This window comes from Micropterus salmoides, unplaced genomic scaffold, assembly GCF_014851395.1.
Source record: "Micropterus salmoides isolate LMB-PRFRI ecotype aquatic unplaced genomic scaffold, ASM1485139v1 Ms_hic_scaffold_2, whole genome shotgun sequence".
NCBI lineage: Eukaryota > Metazoa > Chordata > Actinopteri > Centrarchiformes > Centrarchidae > Micropterus > Micropterus salmoides.
The window spans coordinates 53,429,051-53,451,568 of record NW_024041150.1 but is presented as its reverse complement, the minus strand read 5'-3'; the positions used below and the strand labels follow the sequence as shown (position 1 = coordinate 53,451,568).

Below are 22,518 nucleotides of genomic sequence, written 5' to 3'. Positions count from 1 at the left end.
AACCAAGTGACGTCAGTGAAGTCTGTGAGGGTTCAGGATTCAGAGACATTGGGATTGGACAATTGTTTCAAAACGGCCTTAGCAACATGGGGCGGGCGAGAGGTCGTGGCATCGCGAGAACGCAGAGGCTCCAGGGGATCCCGCAGCCTTAAGATCAGATCTCCGAGGTCAGCATCAAGTCAGTCCAAGACAACGCGGTATACCAATCACAGCGGAGACCTGCTGGTAGTGATGGCGAGATGAAGCTTCGTGAAGCATTGAAGCTGTCCATCCAATTGGTTCACTCATGGGCCGAAGCTTCACGGCGCTTCATTTGCTCTACTGTGCCATCAAGTGGACATTAAATTTAAAACAGGCAGCGTGATTATAATGGCACCGTGGCTTTGGTGTGGGAAGTTTTGAATTGAATAAATGAATGAATGATGTTTGTGATGCCTAAATACATAATGCATAAATGATGAACTTTTTAATATGGTGTCCGTCTTTATGATCCAATGGTTATGACGTGAATGTGCTTGTGTTAGGCTACTTGGTTTGAGACTTTAGATAATGGAGCCAAAATTTTATTTATTATTATTTAAAAATAACTTTTCCACAGTGCTGGGCTTCAGGCGGTTTTCTTTTTCTTTTCTAAATAACTGATATAGTTTTTTAATTGCCTTTTGCTTTAGAGACCCCTGAATTGATGAGATGTAATGTTTTGAACTCTTTTGAAAAGGCAAATAAGCAAGGTTTCTTGTTTGCGAATTTACATTTGTGAATATGAAATTTGGTCATAATAATAAGGAGATCAAGTATACACAAGTGTTTCTTTGTGCGTTATTTTCTGGGAAACCAAACCAGACATTATTCCAAAGTAAAGCAAAACTTTCAGAGATATTTTAAGACATTTTTCACAATAGAACAATGCCAAAACATATATATATATATATATATATATATATATATATATATATATATATATATATATATATATATATATACAAACAAACAGTTTCTGGACATCCACCACAGAAACTACAGTTTACTTCAACATCTGTCCAGAATCTGTGCTTTATATAGTTTTTAGCTGGATAGAATGTCTGTGAAATTTCTTTGATTTTTTTGGGTGATTAAGTAGTGATTAGGTAGAAGAAATGCCTTCTTCCATACTAAATCATCCACGCTGCTTTAGAATCACACGCCAAACCCGCCAACCATTTCCTGAATCAGTCACGTGGTATGGCGGGTTCGCGAGGCTTCGAACGTCACCGAAACCACGATACTGAAGGACGCATCACCACAGCGGAGACCTGCAGGACGATGGAGAACCAGAACCCGGACCGCAGGAGCCAAACAGCAGCCTCGTGCTCTGATAGCGCCGATGTTCAGGTCAGTGTTCACGACTTCATCACGAGACTAAAGACACGAGGAAGAGTCTCGAGGGTCCGTGTATCATCCGTTCATTCTGTTGTTAGAGATCAGAGCCTGAAAACCCGCTCCAGGGTTTGTGTTGACGTGGTTTGATTTCCAAAGTGTCTCCGTGGTTCCTGTTTTCATCTTGAAGAGAGGAAGCTGAAAGAAAAACTCACGAGCGTTTCTCTTTTCTTTGTTGTGTAACTGTTGCCATTTTCCCGCGCGGCGCATGCGCGGTGCGGCCCGTGTTGTGTCGGGAGCGCGCAGAACAAACAATGATGGTGAAAATGAAGCAGAGTCATTATATTTGCTCGTGTGTTGGTGAGTTTCTCTCAGTGACAAACAGTCTGCCTGCATTATTGTTCTCTGAATGATCGTCGTGCAGGTTTCAGCTCTAAATAGTATCTGTGGAGACTCTTTGTAGAGATCAGAGTCAGTCTGGAGTTTAGTTTTCCTCCACTGCTGCTCAGCTTTTCAACACATCCTCTTCTGAAGTTTGTTCTGTGGGACTTTCCTCCACGGTGCCTTTTTCTCACCAGAGACTCTAACTGATGCAGTGACCTGTATTAGTGTTAGACAGGGTTCAAGTTTTATCAAAAGTTTGCAGTGAGATAATGAGTGTTAGAGGAGGAGAGACTCAAATATTTCAACGTACTGTATATTGTACACATAACCCTACAGTAGGATGGCAGAACCTTCCCTACGCATGTATGCCAAGCTGTGAGAGAGAGAGAGAGAGCAGGCTACACATTTCAGTCTATGAATGGTGTTTTGTGTTGTAGTTGCTGGCTACACATTTTAATGCCTTGATGACAGCAGGGGTTGGGGCTCCCACTGTGGATCAAGGCCATTTTCACCATCATGATGGATGATAGTGTTCTGTCCAGAGCCAAAATATAGAAAAACATCTCTAATCCTTTCCTTAGTTTCAGGTAGCCGAAGCTAAGCTCAGTGGTGGACAGTAACAAAGTAATACTGTACTTAAGCGATTATAATCGATAAAAGCGATTTTATAAACTTTTATTGTTGCCCAGCACTAATTAGGGCTGACTCACGAAGAGTCTCGGTCTCTCTACATCCACTTCTCTCACTCAGTTTGAACCTCGACAAATATTCCCAAAGTCAGCTCGATTCAGCACTCGGTTATTTGCATATACAGTCTATGGTTATTTGATGACTAACGTTAAGGACGGGTTGTCTTTCCACACTGGGGACTGACCACTGATATAATTATAATTTTTTTTTTTAAATCAGCGTGATTTATATTTGTTATATATGGTGTCAATATCTGAAATGTAAACAATAAAAAAAGAAAGTTCTTTCCCTGGCTTGGGCCCCAAGTGCGTATAGATGTAAAAGCGCTTTTACACTACATCTGCATTCACCAGTCATACACATTCATTCACTGAGCCTAAGTGCTCAAACGGAAACTAACATTCACACTCACAAATACACTGGCGGAACAGCCGCCAGGGGCAATTCGGGGTTCAGTATCTTGCCCAAGGACACTTCGACACGCAACCAGGGGGAGCCGGGGATTGAACCCGGCAAGAGAAAATAACAAACACGAGTACAGTGCAAATACCTTTCTGCACATAAACTGAATTTTTTTTTTATCTAAGCCGGCCATTAACCTGGGATTGTTTTGAGATTATTTTGTTTCAAGCATTATTTTATTATTCTTTTATTTTATGTAATTTATTTATGTGTAATTTGAAAGTTTGTTTTAAAAAATGTAAACCAATTTGGATGTTCACCGTTCATAATAAACCAGCTGCAATTTAATGTTTGCATTTTTTCCCTTTCTGTACCGAAAATAAACGCACCAGGCGTCGCCCTGGTTGGCCAGCATTCAACGCACAGGAAGAAAAAAATACAGCTGAATGAACTCTGTTCAGGTGAAAATTTAGAGGGAGAAAATATGGCCTGTAATATTTTGTCTCATTATACTGACAAAAAGAGAAATTTTTAGTAACGTATTTATTTATTATTTTAGTCTCGTCATTTTTCGTCAACAATATTGCATGTTAATATAGTCACAGTCAGCGTTTAAGGACATTGTCAATGTCTCGTTTTTGTCAGGGGGAAAACAGGTCGTTGACGAATATATTTCGTTTAGTTTCGTCTGACGAAAGTAACACTAGATCCTACATTAAAATTTAGCTCCAATGTCGACTGAAAATTTGGCATAGTGTGATGATCTGAGTCTTGACCTCAGGACCAGGAGGCAGAGCGAACTCCTTTGTGGGTTCTTGTTTTGTCTTTAGTTTTTAACAGCCAAGCTTAACTTTCCTGTGTTTGAAACGTTTAGTCCTAAATATGTCGAATGCTTTTTTGCTTGACAAAGTTGTTTCAAGTTGTGAAGCTGGTTTGGGTTTATTTGGAATTCGGGCTTTTCTGAATTGTGAAAATTTTGCGTTTGGTTGGTTGTTGGCTGTGAGGGCTGAGGTTGACAGATTTGAATGAAGTAGTCTATGAAAAGCATAAAGTCCGCTGATACACCAAGTGTGATCATGTTTGTGGATGTTTTATATCAAAATAGAACTGAATGTGAAAGGAATAGATAATGGTGTCTCACACACTTAATAAACATTCAAACTGGCAGTGTTATTTGTGCTCGCACTATTGAGCCATAACTATTCCATATGCACCTTTTCAGTTGTAAAAGATATAAGCCAAGTGCCAACTCAAATCTGGCTGCCATGGTGGATAACAGTCACTCCCACTAGCCACTTTGGTGTGTTCATCAAAACGCATCTGAAATAACAAACGAATTGCCATGTGACACTACTACTCCCATGAGTGCTACCTGCACTTAGTGTCCGCTCATTGGTGAAGTAGTGAAGCCTCTTGTCTTGCAAGCTAGTGACTGATGACACTTTAAACAAGAAGACTGGTTACCACTTATTTATTCACCATTCTCTATTTCAATGCTTTTGATACTGTACATATTGTCATATACTATACCAAATCCACCTACTTCAATACATAACTCCTGCACAATATACTTATATTACTTATATTCCAGCATCCTTTGAACTGTGCTCCATCGTACTGTGTACACGTGTATGCACATGCCGTAAAACTTTGAATAATAGCCCGGGCTTTTATTTGCTAAAATCCCTGAAGTGACCCTGCCTTTATTTGGGACATGCGTCCATATGGGACTGGCCTTTACAAAACTGAAACTACTATGAACAGTTTATTTATTTTAAACAGAATAATACTAATGTAAAAATTATCAAATAGTATAAAATACACATCATTGTTGTATTCAGTTTTTTTTATCTCGTCTTGTGTAGTTAAATGTTTGTGTCTTGTAAGTTGATTATAGTGATCTTGTATGGAGCTCCATGGGCCTTGAGAAAACGGCATTTGGTTCATTGTGTACTCGATATGTGGATGAATCGCAACAAACTAATTTGAACTAGCAGCCAAAAACTGTCCTGCTCAGCTTGAAGAGCAGATGTTGGCTAGCGCTAACTGCCTTCACTTTTCCAGTATTTGGAAAACAGACAGACTTTAATAAACAGACACACTGTGACCTGCACTGTACATTTACTGGCAGACTGAATCATAGTGCTCATCTTTTCATCTGCTCCACTGCTTTCACTGTTACCTACTGCCGCTTGTCAGGTAGCTGTCTTTTGAAGAATGATGAGAGGATGCTAACTAAGCACTACCATGCTGCACAGTGTGCGAGTGAAAATATTAACGTTAGTTGCGCATTGATTTTATCACGTGTAAAGTTTAGTAGCGGGAGTCAAGATGCAATCACCACAGAGGGTACAATTAGCGCCTCTGTCAGACCAGCCAGTACAATCAAAATTTACCCGACCTCCCTATGAAGCCTCATAGTAATCCACCGATTGACTATTCCAAAAAAAATGGTCTACCTTGTCAACCGTCCAGACAATTTGACATCCATCAATAAATCCACAGGGACTGCTGCGGCATCGTTTCGTATTTGCCAGCAGACGTAGCTTGTATGTCATTATAACCGTAATAACTCTGATTTTAATGTAAACAACTGCGATATCTTGTATTCAAATTAGCCGCTGAACTCTGACCTTTTGAATGACATCAAATTAGACCCAGTAAGAGTTCACATGTCCCTTTCACAGCTTATAATAGCCAACAAGAGCCCGCGCTGTAAGGAAGGCCCTATTGTTTCGTGTGTAGACCGAGCCAATTGCAACGAATTGTGCCGATGACTGGCATTTCGTGTAGCCAATAACATTCTACAAATAATGATATCCAGCTTTAGGTAGGATGGTCATGATTTACCAGCAAAAAACCACTGCGTCAAGCTACCGGCTAATACAGAGCGATGCCAGCAGCAGCCGCTTGCCAGCAGGGGACCCCCAGACTTCTCTTTCCCGAGCCACATTAACCAGCTCTGACTAGGGGATCCCGAGGTTTTCCCAGGCCAGTGTGGAGATATCTCTCCACCTAGTCCTGGTTCTTCCAGTCCAGGAGGCATCTTTACCAGATGCCCAAATCACCTCAACTGGCTACTCTCAACACAAAGGAGCAGCGGCTCTACTCTGAGCTCCTCGCGGATGGCCGAGCTTCTCAGCCTATCTCTAAGAGAGACACCAGCCACCCGCTTGAGGAAACCCATTTCAGCCGCTTGTACCCGCGATCTCGTTCTTTCGGTCATGACCCGGTCGCAGAACCGCAGCCCCTCCTCGCCACGACTACGCCTCAATATCCTGTCCATGAATATCACAAACAGGATTGGTGAGAAAGTAGTCCGACTTAATGCTGAGTACTCGGACACAGCTCTCGCTTTGGATGTATAGGGATTGGATAGCACTGAGAAGGGCCCCCCCCTCACCCCATACTCTCGAAGCACCTCCCACAGTATGTCCCAGGGGACCCGGTCATACGCCTTCTCCAGATCAACAAAGCACATAGGCATACTCCCAAGCCTACTCCAGGATCCTTGTGAGAGTAAAGAGCTGGTCAGTTGTTCCACGACAGGGACGAAAACCGCATTTTCTATTAACTGAATTTTGAACATAAAAAAGAACAAACATAATTCCCCTTCAGATACAAAATATATAAGAACACAAAGAATCAACAAAAATAAACAACAACAAACAACATAATAATAATAATAATTAATAATATTGAAAACAAACAAACATTAACTACAAGCTGTGAGTGACGGTCCAAGGACTACTGCCCAGTCATTTGCAGAAACGTGGGAAAAGTCTACTCAGAATTGTCTGGGAAGGCCAGCTTCCCAACATATTCAAAAAAGGGGTCCCACGTCTTTGAAAATTTTGCCTGGGAGCCCTTTATCAAATGCCTAATTTTTTCTAGTTTGGCAAAGTAAAGGACATCCCTAATCCAGTGAATGTACGATGGAGGTGTAGGAGATTTCCATTTCAAGAGTATCAATTCCTGGGGCTTTGCCACTGTGGAGTTGTTTGAGTACCAGTTCTCCAGAAGCACTTTGGTGCCGACCGAAAGTTCTTCTCCATCTCTTCTCCGAACTCCTGCCACACCCATCAACTGTGCGTGGAGGTCAGCCTGTGCGTGGAGGTCAGCCCCACCTGATGTAATTGGTAGCGCTCAATCTCCAGCACAAGTTCCGGCTCCTTCCCCAACAGAGAGGTGACGTTCCACGTCCCCAGAGCTAGCCTCTGCACCAGGGTCTGGTCCGTCGAGGCCCCTGACCTTCACTGCCACCCATGTGGCAGCCAACAGACCCCTGCGGATCTTCCGATAGATGGTGGGTCCAAAGGATGGAGAAGGGAGTGCCATGTTGCCACCTTTTTTGGGCTGTGGCCGGCCGGGCTCCGTGGCAAACCCGGCCACCAGGCGCTCGCCGACGAACCCTCTGGGCCTGGCTCCAGACTGGGGCCCCAGGTTTCCTCCAGGCACGGTCTCACCTCCTCTTCCTCGTTGTTCCATCAGGCGTCTTTATTAACAATTCTCGGTCTGGAACTACTTTGCCTTGGGAGACCCTACCAGGAGCACTAGGCCCCATACAACACAGCCTCCACGCTCACTGGGGCATGCAAACCTCTCCACCACAATAAGGTGATGGTTCCCGGAGAGGGTCTCATCTTCCAGAGAAGCCCAGAACCCTGCATTAACCCAAATGGTGCAACAACTACATTCAATTTACTTTGGATATGCCTTAAATAGGCATTGTGCATGAATTTTACAGGAATGGTAAGACCTGATGGTATGATCTGTCATCATACGCAACTCACTGGTTTCTGCATCAGACTGGAGTTCCCTGGGGTGAGGAGAGACCACCACCACATCCTGGTCGGCCGAGTCAATGACCACTGGAGGTGTAATGCGGGAACTCCGGCCCAATGCCTCGTCCGTTATTTGGTTCCACTTCCAGGATGCCGTGGTGGCCTCTCCTCCCTTTTGTGCTGACACCTGTTCTAGGTGCCTTCAGCCCCCTACAACACACATAAAAAAGCATCTGCATCTGTTGCTCTCATGGTTTCTGTGGCTTTCATCAGAAAAGCAATGGCATTGGAGAGAGGTCTCATAAACCTCAAGGATGCAGCAGCTCACTTTTAATGGACAATGTAACTAACTTGACTACTTTTGATAAAATTAAGTATTCTCATGAAAGCAAAAAGAACTCCTGATATGTAACGTTACCATAATACTTTAAATATCTACCTAGCGAGCAATCTTGATTCTTAATCTTAATTAAAAATATAAAGTAAACTTACTCAAATCCAGACCACATTCCGCCGCCCATTAAAGGTGGCTTTGTCAGCAGTTTGCCATCGGATCAGGACATCTTTCTCCTCAATCGGTCACTAATAACAAAAATAACTGAGATAACACTAGATTTGAGTTATGCATGTAGCAGTTTGGTTACTGCAGTTTTACATTTGTATTTATTCATTTAGCTGACCAAAGTGACTTACAATTGCTATACATGTCAGAGTTCGCACGCCTCTGGAGCAACTAGGGGTTAAGTGTCTTGCTCAGGGACACAATGGTGGATGTCTCACAGTGGGAATCAAACCCAGGTCTCCCACACCAAAGGCTAGCATCTTATCTATGCGCCATCACCCCTTTTTAACACTGTTATCTTCCATTCTGTACGCATTAGCTTGGCAGACTTAGGACCCATCCACACTACTCCGTTTTAGTTTATAAACAGAAAATCAAAAAGAATACGATCTTTGTCCACACCAGGGTTTTAGCTGGGATGGACCAATAACGAGCTGGGACTGTTACTGAATGTATCACGGGAGTGTAGCGGCGGATTTGTGTTCCACAGATATGCTTTAAATGTAATTTATTGTTTTAGATGGCTTGCTCCACCATGACATCTCACTTACTGTTTCTCTCTGTTGATATAGAGTAGGAGAAGAAGAGATGGACTCAAACGTCACCACTGTCAGCACTGTGACAAATCCTTTACAACATCTGTAAATTTAAGGATTCATCAGAGAGTTCACACTGGAGAGAAACCGTACGGCTGTGACCAGTGTGGGAAAACCTTCTCTCAATCAGGTAACCTGAAAATCCACCAGCGTGTTCACATGGGAGTGAAACCGTACTGGTGTGACCAGTGTGGGAAAACTTTCACTACATCAGATCACCTTAAAATCCACCAACGTGTTCACACTGGAGAGAAACCGTACAGCTGTGACCAGTGTGGCAAAGCTTTCATTACATCAGATCACCTGAAAATCCACCAACGTGTTCACACTGGAGAGAAATCATACTGGTGTGATCAGTGTGGAAAAACTTTCACTACATTAGGTACCCTAAAAATCCACCAACGTGTTCACACTGGAGAGAAATCATACTGGTGTGAACAGTGTGGAAAAACTTTCACTACATTAGGTACCCTAAAAATCCACCAACGTGTTCACACTGGAGAGAAACCGTACGGCTGTGACCAGTGTGGGAAAACCTTCTCTCAATCAGGTAACCTGAAAATCCACCAGCGTGTTCACACGGGAGTGAAACCGTACTGGTGTGACCAGTGTGGGAAAACTTTCACTACATCAGATCACCTGAAAATCCACCAACGTGTTCACACTGGAGTGAAACCGTACTGGTGTGACCAGTGTGGGAAAACTTTCATTACATCAGATCACCTGAAAATCCACCAACGTGTTCACACTGGAGAGAAATCATACTGGTGTGAACAGTGTGGAAAAACTTTCACTACATTAGGTACCCTAAAAATCCACCAACGTGTTCACACTGGAGAGAAATCATACTGGTGTGAACAGTGTGGAAAAACTTTCACTATATTAGGTACCCTAAAAATCCACCAACGTGTTCACACTGGAGAGAAATCATACTGGTGTGAACAGTGTGGTAAAACTTTTACAACATCAGGTGCCCTTAAAATCCATCAACGTGTTCACACTGGAGAGAAACCTCACTGGTGTGAACAGTGTGGAAAAACTTTCTCTACATCAGGTCACCTAAAAATCCATCAACGTGTTCACACTGGAGAGAAACCGTACTGGTGTGAACAATGTGGAAAAACTTTCACTACATCAGGTCACCTAAAAATCCACCAACGTGTTCACTAGAGATGGGGATCGAGACCCTGTTTCAAAATTTTTCAAAACCCAAAAATCAAGAAGGTTCGAGCTTATCGATACAGTTATCGAGACTTCTAGGTCCTATGATGTAATATTATGTCTCGAGCATCATATCTGATTTAATTTGAAACGCAATGGTTACGAGTTAGCTCCAAACTACTAACATGTTAAGTATGTGCAATAAAACTTCGCAAGTAAAAAGACAATACTTTATCAATATACCTGTCTCTAGGGTAACGTTAAACATGTAGAAAGGGTTAGTTTAATCATCTCTGTTCTCAGTCTCTCATCCTGTATGTTTTATAGAAGCTACCGCTAGCTCATCAAAATCAAGCTAAATAGAAAGCTGTCTGTCTGGAGCACAGACAGGTCTGTAGTCTTAAAAACTCAACTGCTGGCTGAGACAAACCAGCCGCTCCTCCTTCTACCTGGTAACGTTAACTGCCGCCAGCGAGAGAGGAGGAGGGACTGATCCAGACTGATGTTATTCTTTCTAAACGTCACCTACTACTTGTGATGTCAGATATTGACTATATGGTGACTTTGCTGTTGTTGTAAACAATGTTTCTGCTCTGGAAACAACATTTAGCTGTATTTAAAATATTAAAACAACCAAGCAGTTAATATGTACACTTCAATATATGTTTATTTATTGCAAGTGATATGCCATCTCAATATATAACGTTATCGCGCATTGAATATTCTTTCCTCATACCGTGCAGGTTTACCTCATGCCTGTTGGGTCTGGTCTTACCAAATAATCACTAAATTTACTAAATAATAGTAAAGTATCGAGAGTGGTATCGATAAAGAATCGGATAGTTAAGCAGTCTCAACAAGGGTATCAATATCAATAAAAATTACCGATCCCCATCCCTAGTGTTGGAGAGAAACTGTACAGCTCTGGCCAGTGTGGCAAATCTTATACAGACAGGAGAACCCTTAGAAGACACAAATGCATTAGTGTGACATTTTTCACAGAGCCGAGCTAGCTGTTTCCTTCCTGAATCCATCAACTGTTATCATGTGGCTGGACTGGAAGCTTTAAAAGGAGGGTGGTGCTTAAAATCGATGTTCTTCCTCTGTTAACCATGGTTACCTGCAAAGAAACATGTGCTGTCATCATTGCTTTGGACAAAAAGGGCTTCACAGACAAAGATATTGCTGCTAGTAAATTTGCACCAAAATCAACCGTCAGATCATCAAGACATTCAAGAAGAGAGGTTCAATTGTTGTGAAGTCTTCAGAGTCAGCAAGCACCAGGACTTGATTCAGCTGCAGGATCGGGGCACCACCAGTGCAGAACTTGCTCAGGAATGGCAGCAGGCAGGTGTGAGTGCATCTGCACGCACATTAAGGGGAAGACTTTTGGAGGATGGCCTTGTGTCAAGAAGGGAAGCAAGCCACTTCTCTCCAGGAAAAACATCAGTGACAGATTATTATCCTGCAAAAGGTACAGGGATTGGACTGCTGAGGACTGGGCTAAAGTGATTTTCTCAGATGAATCCTCTTTCCGATTGTTTGGGACATCCGAACAAAAGCTTGCGCTACCATCAGTCCAGTGTCATGCCAACAGTAAAGCATCCTGAGGACCCTTCATGTGTGCGGTTGCTTCCCAGCCAAGGGAGCGGGCTCACTCACAATTTTGCCGAAGAAAAAATACATAATGGTACCAAAACATCCTCCGGGAGCAACTTCTCCCAACCATCCCAAAACTGTTTGACGAACAATGCCAGCATGATGGAGCGCCTTGCCATAAGGCAAAAGTGACAACCAAGTAGGTTGGGAAAGAAAACATGAGAATTTTGTGCCCATGGCCAGGAAACTCCCCAGACCTTAGTCCCATTGAGAACTTGTGGTCAATCCTCAAGAAACAAACAATAACCCACAAATTCTAACAAACTCCAAGAATTGATTATGCAAGAATGGGCTGCCATCATTCAGGATGTGGCCGAGAAGTTATTTAACAGTGTGCTGGGCCTAATTGCAGATGTCTTGAAAAAGAAGGGTCAACACTGCAAATATTACATAAACATAATGTAATTGTCAATAAAAGCCTTTGACACTTATGAAATTACATTATATATTATACTTCAGTATACCATAGTGACATCTGACAAAAATACTACAAAGCAGCAAATTTTGTGAAAACCAATACTTGTGTCTTTCTCAAAATGTTTGACCACGACTGTATATGTAGAATTCAAATAGTTTGAGGTAAATTGTAAAGATGTGGACCTGAATCCCTCAACATTTAAGAAGACCATAGGATGTGGTCAAAAGCTCCAACAAAGAGGTGGTGTGTGAGGCTTGAGTTCAGACTCATTTATTACAGATGTGTCCCCCAAGGTCAAGAATGAAGCTCCACACTTGATGAAATATTGTTTCTGTGTGCTTCATACATATATTCTTGTTACTGAGCTGTAGTTAAACATGTTTACATTAAATAATCTGTATTTTACATCTATATTCACTGTTTTTATTTTCTGTTACTGAATGTGGTTTTGTTCAGACTGAAAGCAAATCCAAATTTATGACAGCTGAGGTGAAGACATGTCTGCTCACAATAAAAGTTCTCTTTGATTCTTGAAGAAGCTCTTCTTTGAAGCAGACTGAAGCTCTCAACGTGGCTCCTGCACCAACCCATGCACCATCTCCTCTGCGGGTTGTTTGTACTGTTTGCAGCTAATTAATGTATAAATATAATGTAAATATATCAGTCTGAGGGACGCCGACCAACATGTCAAATGATTCACCTGATTGAATCCACCTGATCATGACAATGACAACATTGATGATTTAGACCAAACTGCTTGGTAACTTGCCCATTACTCAAGAATATCTCTGTTCTATAAAAACAGCTGAAGCTCATTTCTTTTGTCTCCTAATGATATGTCTGCTTAAACAGTAAGATGAGAGCATTCATTGATGAACTGTTTGTTATAAACTTAATGTGACCATGTGACGGCCGAAGGGGGAACTGTAATAGAAACAAAGATTTTACCTGTCTGTACTTTTAATAATCCTCTATATGTCATTACTTTATGTTCTTTGCTCATCTTATGTGGTGTTATAATTCCCACTAAGTGTACCAGTGTTTTGATATAATGACCTTCTGTGAGATTGTTTTGTTTCATGCTTTCCTGTGAGAAAGGAGTTTCCACTGTGGTTCAAGGCTGAGAAAGGCTTTTCTGTTGGACTCCACAATTATTCTCTAGCATTAAATGTCTTCTCTGTTTCTCTGGGTCAGACTCTCTAACAGCCCTCTGGTGTATGAGCTCTGCCCTTCAGCTGATTCACTCTGTTATTCTTACTTTAATAAATATCACAAAGACAGCTGTTAGTCGTAACGTCTTTATTTCTTCATTTCATTTCTTTGTACTGTGACGTGTTCACCATTATCCCGTCAAGTCTGTGAAGCCACCGGATTGAAAATAAATCCAGTTTTATAAATGACACACATAAATGTGTTCAGATATGTGCATCAGTTGCCGGAGTTACTGATCTGGGGTTTATCTGATCTCGCTCTCTGAAATGGAAAACCCAGACTTTCCCTCATTTCAGGCTTAACATACTCAGAATTTTCACTATTCCCGCTTTCTGAAACAGGACCCTGTTGTTGTTCTGTTTGACTTGTTCTTGTTGACATTTCCTCGTTTAACATGGAGTGATTTTATTTATTTATTTATTTTATTTAAACTTTATTTAACGGGGAAAAACCAATTGAGATAAAATCTCTTCTTCAAGGGCGCCCTGGCAAAGAAAGGGAGCAGTACAAACATAAAACAATATTAGAAAATACAATTAAAACATTTACCCTTTTAGCTACAAAAACAACAGACACAACTCGCTGTCTAACCCGTACATTAAAAATTCAAACAGTAGTTAAAATACATCATTGTAATGCCTGCTTATTCAACAACAGTTACATTCATCTTTAAAAACCTCTGTAATCAAGGATTTGAACCTCCCAAAAGGTACCAGTACCTTCAGCCGGAGGGTTTTTTGCAAGGAGTTCCAGGTTAATGGTGCACAGCATTAGAAGACAGTCTTTCCCAGCACTGAAGGCACCCTGGGAACTTTTAAAAGCACCTTTTAATTTATACTGATGCGTCAAAGGTGGCTTTTTGGTTGTAAATTGATATAATGAGTGTACACAACAGATTTGATGTTGAATTCCTTTGCACAGATGTCACTCCGCGAAAAAACGGGTTTAAGTTATAATCAAGTATTGCTTATTACATAATTCAACATTTCCCTCTCAAACACACACAGTCCACCACTTGGAGAGGTCCCTGTGAATTAACATGCAGGATAACGGCGTACAGACTACATCCTCCAGTACTCATACTACTACACTGTTCAGTCTGCCAGAGAAGGATTTAGTGACTGACTAACTCTAACTCTAAATAACTCTAACAAGTTATTTGAAGTTTATGGGAAGCAAGCCTCATATTTTTTTTTGTAAGAAATAAAAAATAAAATAATAATAATAATAATAAAAAAAATTAGCAGAGCTCCTGCCTGACTCAGGCTACCAATCTACAGATGGAGATTCATGATGTACAGTTCCTGCAAACCAGCTACTAAGAATAATTCTTAGATCAGTTTTTGCATCAGAGACTTTTTCCTCCTCAAGATAGTGTGCGGCCGAGGACCAGCGAGAAACATAGCTGTGTCTGACTCAACACATCGGCCACCACCGTGTTCCAGTGAGCGCCACCTTGCTGGGGGGCCCGTGAATGTAGGTCTGAGGAAAGCTGAATTAGTCATCTAGAAGTCATTATAAATCACATCCTCTCTTTCACTATGGCCAAACGAAATAATAATTTCTAAACTGCTGATTAAAAACCCATGTCATACATTTATTTGACTCTGGGTTCACGTCGTATAACCTTATTAAAACCTAATTTATTTGCTTTAATCGTTTGTTATTAACCTTTAGCTGTAAATAAATGTTTCCTTTATCACCAAGTCTTTGTCTGTGAATTTTCTTCAAAGCAGAAACTAAGGATCAATGTATTGGGAATTCACAACTCGGTAATAAGACTGGTTATTCATATTTCTTTCATTTCTCTTTGATTGAAGGTGGTGCCCCAAATGATGTTACAAGTGAAGATATTCAATATGAAGTAGTAATGCTGCTACAGACATCTATATTCATTCATTCTGTTTTTATTTTCTGTTACTGAACGTGGTTTGGAATCTGTCTTCTCTGTTCAGACTGAAAGCAAAGCCAAATCCCAGTCGATGCAAAGAGAGGCAGTTTTGCTCCAGTTGGGTCCAGCTGAGGTGAAGACATGTCAGCTCAAGTTTTAATGTCTCAGCTTCAATAAAAAATACTACTTTATCCTGAATGAACAGAGACAAAAAACTGGTGCTCATCCAGGCGTAAAGTCACTGTGTAAAGGGGACTTTTTTTGGTGCTCATCACTTTAACACTCACGTTCTGTATGTATAGCAGAGGATGCTGGGAGCTCACCTGCGTTTTTTGCCGGTATGTGAAAGAAGAAGAAAGAGTGAATGCCTAAGTTCAGCATGAACCACATTATAGTCTAGATTAACGTACCTGTGGTCATTACTACCCAAATGTCTTCTGTATGATATTCATTTTTGTTTCTCAGAGCTCAGAGTCTGCTCCTGGTTTCATCTCACTTCTTAAGACAAATTTCTACAAAAAGCTTTCACTGTGTGATGCATAATTTAGTTTTCAGTTATTTGCAAATTGACTTGTCGTGGTTTTGGGGTGGTTTCATGGTTTCTTTGATCATGTCCTGGTTTGTGTTTTGTGTTAGCATCTGTTCCATGTTTAGCGTAAGTTTCCTGTCTGGTTCTGTCTCTGTTCCCTGATCCTGCTTCTTGTCTGTGTCTACCTCACCTTATGTGTCTCAGCTCTGCCTAATTACCCCGCTGCCTGGTGTGTGTTGTGCTCTGTCAGTATTGAAGCTCTCAGTTCTGTTCTGTCCTTGTTGCATCCTCATCATTGCTTAAGTGTTCAACCCGTGCTGTTTCCTTGGTTTTTGGATTACAACCTTTCGTTCATGCAAGGATGTTTTAGTTTTGTTTAATGAATATCACCAGTTGAACCTTCGGCCTGTACTACGAAGCGAGGTAACTGGCTTATCCAGGTAACTTCAGCAGTAACTTTGTGACTTCAGCTGTAACTTCCAGATTAACCCGTACTACAAAAGGTGGATAGGTGTTAACCGAGGTCTGTTGCCATGGCAATTTACACTGCATCTCTAAAGTACTCCGAGCAGGTTATGTTCATGGTTAACTCGTAGTTACCCTGTATATGTGTGGCACACTACATCTGTACAAAAAATACAGAGCCAGGGTGGGGGTTAATAAACCGAGAAAGAAATTCCTAGATGAAAGTGACATTTACAAGAACAAAACTTCTCTGAAATTAAAGTCACAAAAAAATCCAAATCACTCTGGTGTTTTCTTCTGAATACGCCCTATCCACAACAAAGTCTCTAAGGTGCATGATAATTTAGTGATCGTGCTTGATAACTCTGAGTAGGTTGAACTCCCTTCGTAGTACAGGCCACAGCTCTGCTCCGGTGTCCTGCATTTGGGTCCACAGCTCCTCTACATGCATCTGCTCTCAGCCAAACCTTGACTCTTGATTATGTTTTACATAATGATTGTTTTAAAGCTCTGATCCGGAGCCGTTAACCTGCGGGAGGAGTTCACTCAAGCTTCACAGCCTGGCTGCTGCAGCGAGCCACCGAGTTGCTGCTGCTTCATATTTATACAGACCGAACAAGACAGGAGGATGCTGGGAGAAAAGTGAGCCAGGACGCTGAACTACCTGGTGAGGTCTGAAAATGAATCTGTGTCTGATAGATGATTCCAGCCGTCGTCGTACTTGAAACAAGTTAGCATAGCATCGCCCTGACTGAGCAGAACTCCATTTAGAAAACAAGCGTTTTAAACGTTGTTTACTTGTCATCTTGAAAATAGACCTGACAGAGCAGGAATTTTATATGTTAAACAAATCAGCATCATGCACATCAACTCTGTGGACAGTAACATCAAGTTCACACGAGAAGATGTTCTCAACAACAGTTTGGCCTTCCTGGACTGCGCTGTACATATTGAAGAGGACAGGAGCCTGCAGATTGGTGTTTACAGAAAACCCACACACACAGACCAATACCTACTGTTCGATTCACACCACCCACTGGAGCACAAGCTAGGGGTCATGAGAACACTGCACCACAGAGCGGAAAACATACCAACAAGCGCCCAAGCCAGAGAGAAGGAACAGAAACACCTGAAGGGGGCACTTACAGCCTGTGGATACCCTAAATGGACCTTTGTGAAGACAGCCACAAAATCCAAGAAGAACAAAACTACAGGGGAGGAAAAGAAGGTCAAACGCAACAACATTGTGATTCCATACGTGTCTGGAGTATCAGAGAAACTCAGGAGGATTTTCAACAAACACAACATCCCTGTGTTTTTTAAACCCAAGAACACACTAAGACAGATGCTGGTCCACCCCAAAGACCGCACACCCAAACACAAGAAAAGCAATCTAGTGTATGCGGTCCAATGCAGTGAGGAATGCACAGACATGTATATTGGGGAGACTAAACAACCACGACACAAACGCATGGCTCAACACAGAAGGGCCAACTCCTCAGGTCAAGACTCTGCAGTCTACTTACATCTGAAGGACAGAGGACACTCGTTTGAGGACCACCAGGTGCACATTTTAGACAGAGAAGATGGATGGTTTGAAAGAGGTGTCAAGGAAGCATCTACACCAGGGTCGAGAAGCCGTCATTGAACAGGGGAGGGGGTCTACGCCACCACTTATCCTCCACTTACAATGCTGTCCTTTCATCACTTCACAGGAAACTCAACAAACGTAACCTATTGGCCTCAGGTGAAGATACCAACGATGGTCATTCAGTCTTGGCCACAGGTAGTCTTAACGACTGTAACGACTGTCGTCACAGAAACAAGGAACACGAACGAACCAGCGGTATCGATGACCCGGGCCAACGACCCCACTGAGGTTAAATAGCTGAGTTTCCCTGCCAGTCAGTCAGAACTGAAGAAGTCCTTTGGATGAGGGACGAAACGTCTTCCAGTATCTTCAACCAAGTCCAGTTGACCTTGACTTTAACCTTCGTTGGATAACTATGACCTGGATGACTGAGAATCTTCATAGACGTTCTTGTGAAAGTCTGACTGAATCAAATCTTATTGTGTCTTCATTCTCTGAGTCCATTTTAACAGCTGGCTGCTTTCTGTTCTGTCACTAAATGTGTTGCTTTCTGTTTAACTTGCATCCTGCCAGGGTTGGTGCTGGAATAATCTGAGCTGGACACTTGAGACTTGGACTCGAGTCCTTTTCAATGTCCTCATTAAATTGAGAAGAAGCTGACAAAGCGTCCTCCTGTCTTCATCCGTCCTCCATCAGCTGCTTCACCTCCATTTTCTCTCTGATCCAGAGTCAGATCGGATCAATGATCAAAGATCAAACAGATTGATCGGCCATCAGAGGAGTTGGATCAGTGGAGCTGCTTCTGTTCCTGCTTCTCTCTGCAGAGGAGACAGAGGACAGTCAGACAGAGACAAACACAGAGACTCTGACCTCAGTCTGCATACTGACCTTTGACCCTGAGAACAACTCTTTTCTCTCTCCAGATGTTTCTGTCGGAGACGTAGACCCAGTGTCGTCCTCCGTCTCTGTCTGTGGGGGATTTCAGGGTCAGGCTGAGGTCTTCAGTGCTCAGCAGGTCTTCCTTCATCTCTGTTTGGTCTCTGTAAAACGGTCAGAGCTGTTCTTCTGATACAAGTGGACCATCTTTGTGGGTTTGGGTTCATAGCGGCTCCACTCCACTTTAGAGTCCCCAGACAGGGGAGCTGTGGTCTCTGAAGGGCAGCAGGACAGACTCCGCCCCCTCCCCTCCCTCCACATGACAGACGGAGAGGACAACAAAGCACAACATTTTTGATTGATACATTGTGAATGTGAAATGTTGTAGCTGATCAATATGTGTCAGATGTTTCTTTCTGTTGAAGTGACAGCTTCCCTGAATGGATTATTAAAGATCTCATGTTTTGATAAATATTGATTAGTTTCATGATCAAATATGAGCCAAACATCTACAGCTGTGACCTTTGACCTTGAGTTCTACTTGTTTCTTCATCAGGATGTGTCTCTCCCTGCTGTAGACGGTGCAGGTGTAGGTGTCTCTGTCTCTGTCTGTGGGGTATTTCAGGGTCAGACTGAGGTCTCCAGGTCTCAGCGGGTTTCTCTTCATATCTGTTCGGTCTCTGTAAAGATTAAACTGTTCTTCAGGCTGGTCAGAGCCGCTCTGATACACATGGACCTTCCTGTTGATTGTGTCCGTCCACTCCACTCTAGTCCTCAGGAAGGTGAACTGTGGAATCCACCTCCACTTGGTAGACTTTCTTTGATCAGGACATGTCGTTTAAGTCTCACATTAAGCAAATTTCAAGGACTGCCTTTTTTCACCTACGTAATATTGCAAAAATCAGGAACATCCTGTCTAAAAATGATGCAGAAAAACTAGTCCATGTATTTGTTACTTCTAGGCTGGATTACTGCAATTCTTTATTATCAGGCTGCTCGAAAAAGTCCATTAAGACTCTTCAGCTGATCCAGAATGCTACAGCACGTGTTCTGACAGGAACCAGGAAAAGAGATCACATTTCTCCTGTTTTAGCTTCTCTGCATTGGCTTCCAGTAAAATCCAGAATAGAATTTAAAATCATTCTTCTTACCTACAAAGCTCTTAATGGTCAGGCACCATCTTATCTTAAAGAGCTCATAGTACCTTACTACCCCACCAGAGCACTGCGCTCCCAGAATGCAGGGTTACTTGTGGTTCCTAGAGTCTCCAAAAGTAGACTAGGAGCCAGAGCGTTCAGCTATCAAGCTCCTCTCCTGTGGAACCAGGTTCCAGTTTGGGTTCAGGAGGCAGACACCATCTCCACATTTAAGAGTAGGCTTAAGACTTTCCTCTTTGATAAAGCTTATAGTTAGGGCTGGCTCAGGTGAGTCCTGAACCATCCCTTAGTTATGCTGCTATAGGCCTAGACTGCCGGGGGATTTCCCATGATGCACTGAGCTCCTCTCTCCTCTACTTTCTCTCCCTCTGTATGCAACCTCATCCCATTATTGCATGTTACTAACACAACTTCTCCCCTTTCTGGTAGTCTTGTGCTTTCTCGTCTCTCTCCTCTCTCCTCCTATCACTTCCTGCAGGTGTGTTTCTGGCTCTGGAGCTGTGGAGTCTGGATCTGTGGTTGCGGGTCACCTGCTGCTCCCGTTTCCTGCTCGACACCCTCTGCTATTGTTGCTAGTCTTATTGTTGTTGTTGTTGTTGTTATAATCATTAACATTACGATGGTTACCATTAACACTACTATAAATATCTGTACCATTTTTCATTTAGTCTATAGCAACATCACCTTCACTGTCTGTACCTCTGTGTGTATATTGTGTAGGCTGCCTCCCTCCCCTCTCTCTCTCTCTCTCTCTCTCTCTCTCTCTCTCTCTCTCTGAGTGGATGCGTGAGTGTGGAGTGAGTGTGAGTTCGCGGAGCGAGTGAGTGTTTTTCTAAACTTTTTCTTGTTTCATGTCGGTTTAATGTGTTACTGTGTGTAGTTCTAAGGTTAGTTGTTGTTGTCAGGTGTGTGTGTTTGTTTGTTGTCGTGTTTTTTTGTGTCGGGCAGCGTTTCGCTGCTCGGCAGCATGGAGTTCTCCAGGCTGACGAGGAAACACGGACTTAAGATCTGTCCGGGTTTCCGCTGCTCCGTAGAGGAGTGTGCGTTAGCGGTGGCGGAGGTTGTCGGGGCCGGCAGTGTCAGATCTGCGGCCAGGATGAACGGGGCGGTGGTGATCTTTGTGGACGAAGTAAAAAAAGCTAACGCCGCCATCACAAGCGGTATTGTGGTGAATGAAACGTTCGTACCAGTGCTGCCTCTGGCCTCACCGGCCAGAAGGGTGATTTTGTCTAACGTCCCCCCGTTCATCAGAGATGAAGTGCTGGAGAGAGAACTCTCCAGGCAGGGAAAATAGTGTCCCCTATTAAAAAAGCCCTGTCTGGGTGTAAATCTCCTTTGCTCCAGCATGTGGTGTCTCACAGGAGACAGTTATTCATGATCCTGAATAACAGCAAGGAAGAGTTGAACTTGTCTTTTCGGCTGAAAATTGATGGGTTTGATTATGTTCTGTTTGCCACGTCAGACGTTATGAAGTGTTTCGGCTGTGGAAAGGAGGGTCATGTGATCCGAGTGTGTCCAGAAAAACCTGCCGGTACTGAATCTGGTCAGACTGCTGGAGAGGGAACATCAGGGCAGAAGGAAGCTGGAAAAAAGGGAGGAATAAGTGACAAGGAGCAAAGAGGCAGAGCTGAAATGAAGAACAGGGAGGAGGAAACAGGTGGAGACAACAGTGGTGATGGTGAACAGATGGAGGGAGGAAATCAAACTGTTAGCTGCAGAGAAAAGGACACATCAAACTGTCAAAGCATCAGTGATGAGGGAAACAAGGCAGGTGAGTCTCAACAGAGCTGTGAGACTGTGGGTGCTGATATTGAAAATAATGAGGAGGAGGAAAATGGGGAGGATGAAGATGAGGAGGAGGAGGAGGAGGAGGAGGATGAGACGCAAAATAGTAAGACAGCTGGGCCAGAGGAGATTTTGGCAGGAAGTGCAGATATAGACATGGTTGGTGAGGAGAGCAGCCTGACAATCACTCGGCAGAAAAGAAAATCTGAAATCGACAGTAAAGGCTCAAAAGCAAAGAAGGTTACAGTCAGCAAAGACAAACAGAAGCAGAGTGTGAAGGAGTCGATGGCGGAGTATGACTCCAGTGTGGAAGGCCGTTTAGATGTCTCACTGAACAAAATAACACCAGGAGAGCTGAATGAACAGATTTATGGGGTTGAGAAAATCAAACTGTTTCTACAGAAAACAAAGAACGTAAAAGGGGTAAAAGTTGAAAGTTTCTTTCCAGACAAAGAGGCTTTTCTTAACTCAGTCAAGTCACAGCTGAGGGCCAAAGGAAGAGAGGGTTTAACTGAGCAGGAGGTTTACAGGTTGAGGAAAATAGTGGTGAAGATCAGACATGAACTTAATGAAGAAGATGGAGAGGAATCAAACTAAAGGTTTTCTTTTTCTCAGTCTGTGTGTGCTGTCTGGTTGTTTTTTATTTTTTCAATGAGTGATTTTAAAGTTGCTCATTGAATTTAAATGGCGCTGCGGACATCAGAAAAGGATGCAGCTATATGAGCTGATGAAGCTGAAAAGTGTTGATGTGATGTTTGTCCAGGAAACACACAGCGACAGGTCCAGTGAAACTGACTGGAGATCAGAATGGGACGGCGAGGTCGTGTTAAGCTCCTTGACCTCAGTGAGCGGGGGGGTAGCCGTCCTTTTCTCTAAAAAGTTTCTGCCGATTTCTTATGAACTTAAAGAAGTGATAGAAGGAAGGCTGATGATGGTCAGAGCCAAGTTTGAGTGTTTCACTCTCACATTCATTAATGTTTATGCTCCAAATGTCGGCTCA

General features: G+C 42.7%; 2 protein-coding genes and 1 pseudogene across 2 annotated transcripts; 2 read left to right on the top strand and 1 right to left on the bottom strand.

Moving 5' to 3' along the window:
- Positions 1-22,518, bottom strand: part of LOC119912628 — a 337,535-nt pseudogene that overhangs the window by 231,794 nt on the left and 83,223 nt on the right.
- Positions 1,091-10,062, top strand: LOC119912635 (zinc finger protein 664-like). Its single transcript, XM_038731917.1, has 2 exons — positions 1,091-1,371; positions 8,751-10,062. The coding sequence occupies exons 1-2, from the start codon at positions 1,222-1,224 to the stop codon at positions 9,942-9,944; spliced, it is 1,344 nt and encodes a 447-aa protein (XP_038587845.1). The 5' UTR covers positions 1,091-1,221; the 3' UTR covers positions 9,945-10,062.
- LOC119912699 (YTH domain-containing protein 1-like) lies at positions 21,046-22,154 on the top strand. Its single transcript, XM_038731988.1, has 2 exons — positions 21,046-21,147; positions 21,289-22,154. Exon 2 carries the CDS (start codon positions 21,366-21,368, stop codon positions 22,113-22,115), a length of 750 nt encoding a protein of 249 aa, XP_038587916.1. The 5' UTR covers positions 21,046-21,147; positions 21,289-21,365; the 3' UTR covers positions 22,116-22,154.

Bases quoted from the DNA above. Each gene is read 5' to 3' on its own strand.
- LOC119912635 (XM_038731917.1), top strand. From the start codon at position 1,222: ATGGCGGGTTCGCGAGGCTTCGAACGTCACCGAAACCACGATACTGAA. The intron at 1,372-8,750 runs GTCAGTGTTCAC...CTGTTGATATAG, and splicing joins CTGATAGCGCCGATGTTCAG to AGTAGGAGAAGAAGAGATGG.
- LOC119912699 (XM_038731988.1), top strand. From the start codon at position 21,366: ATGAAGAACAGGGAGGAGGAAACAGGTGGAGACAACAGTGGTGATGGT.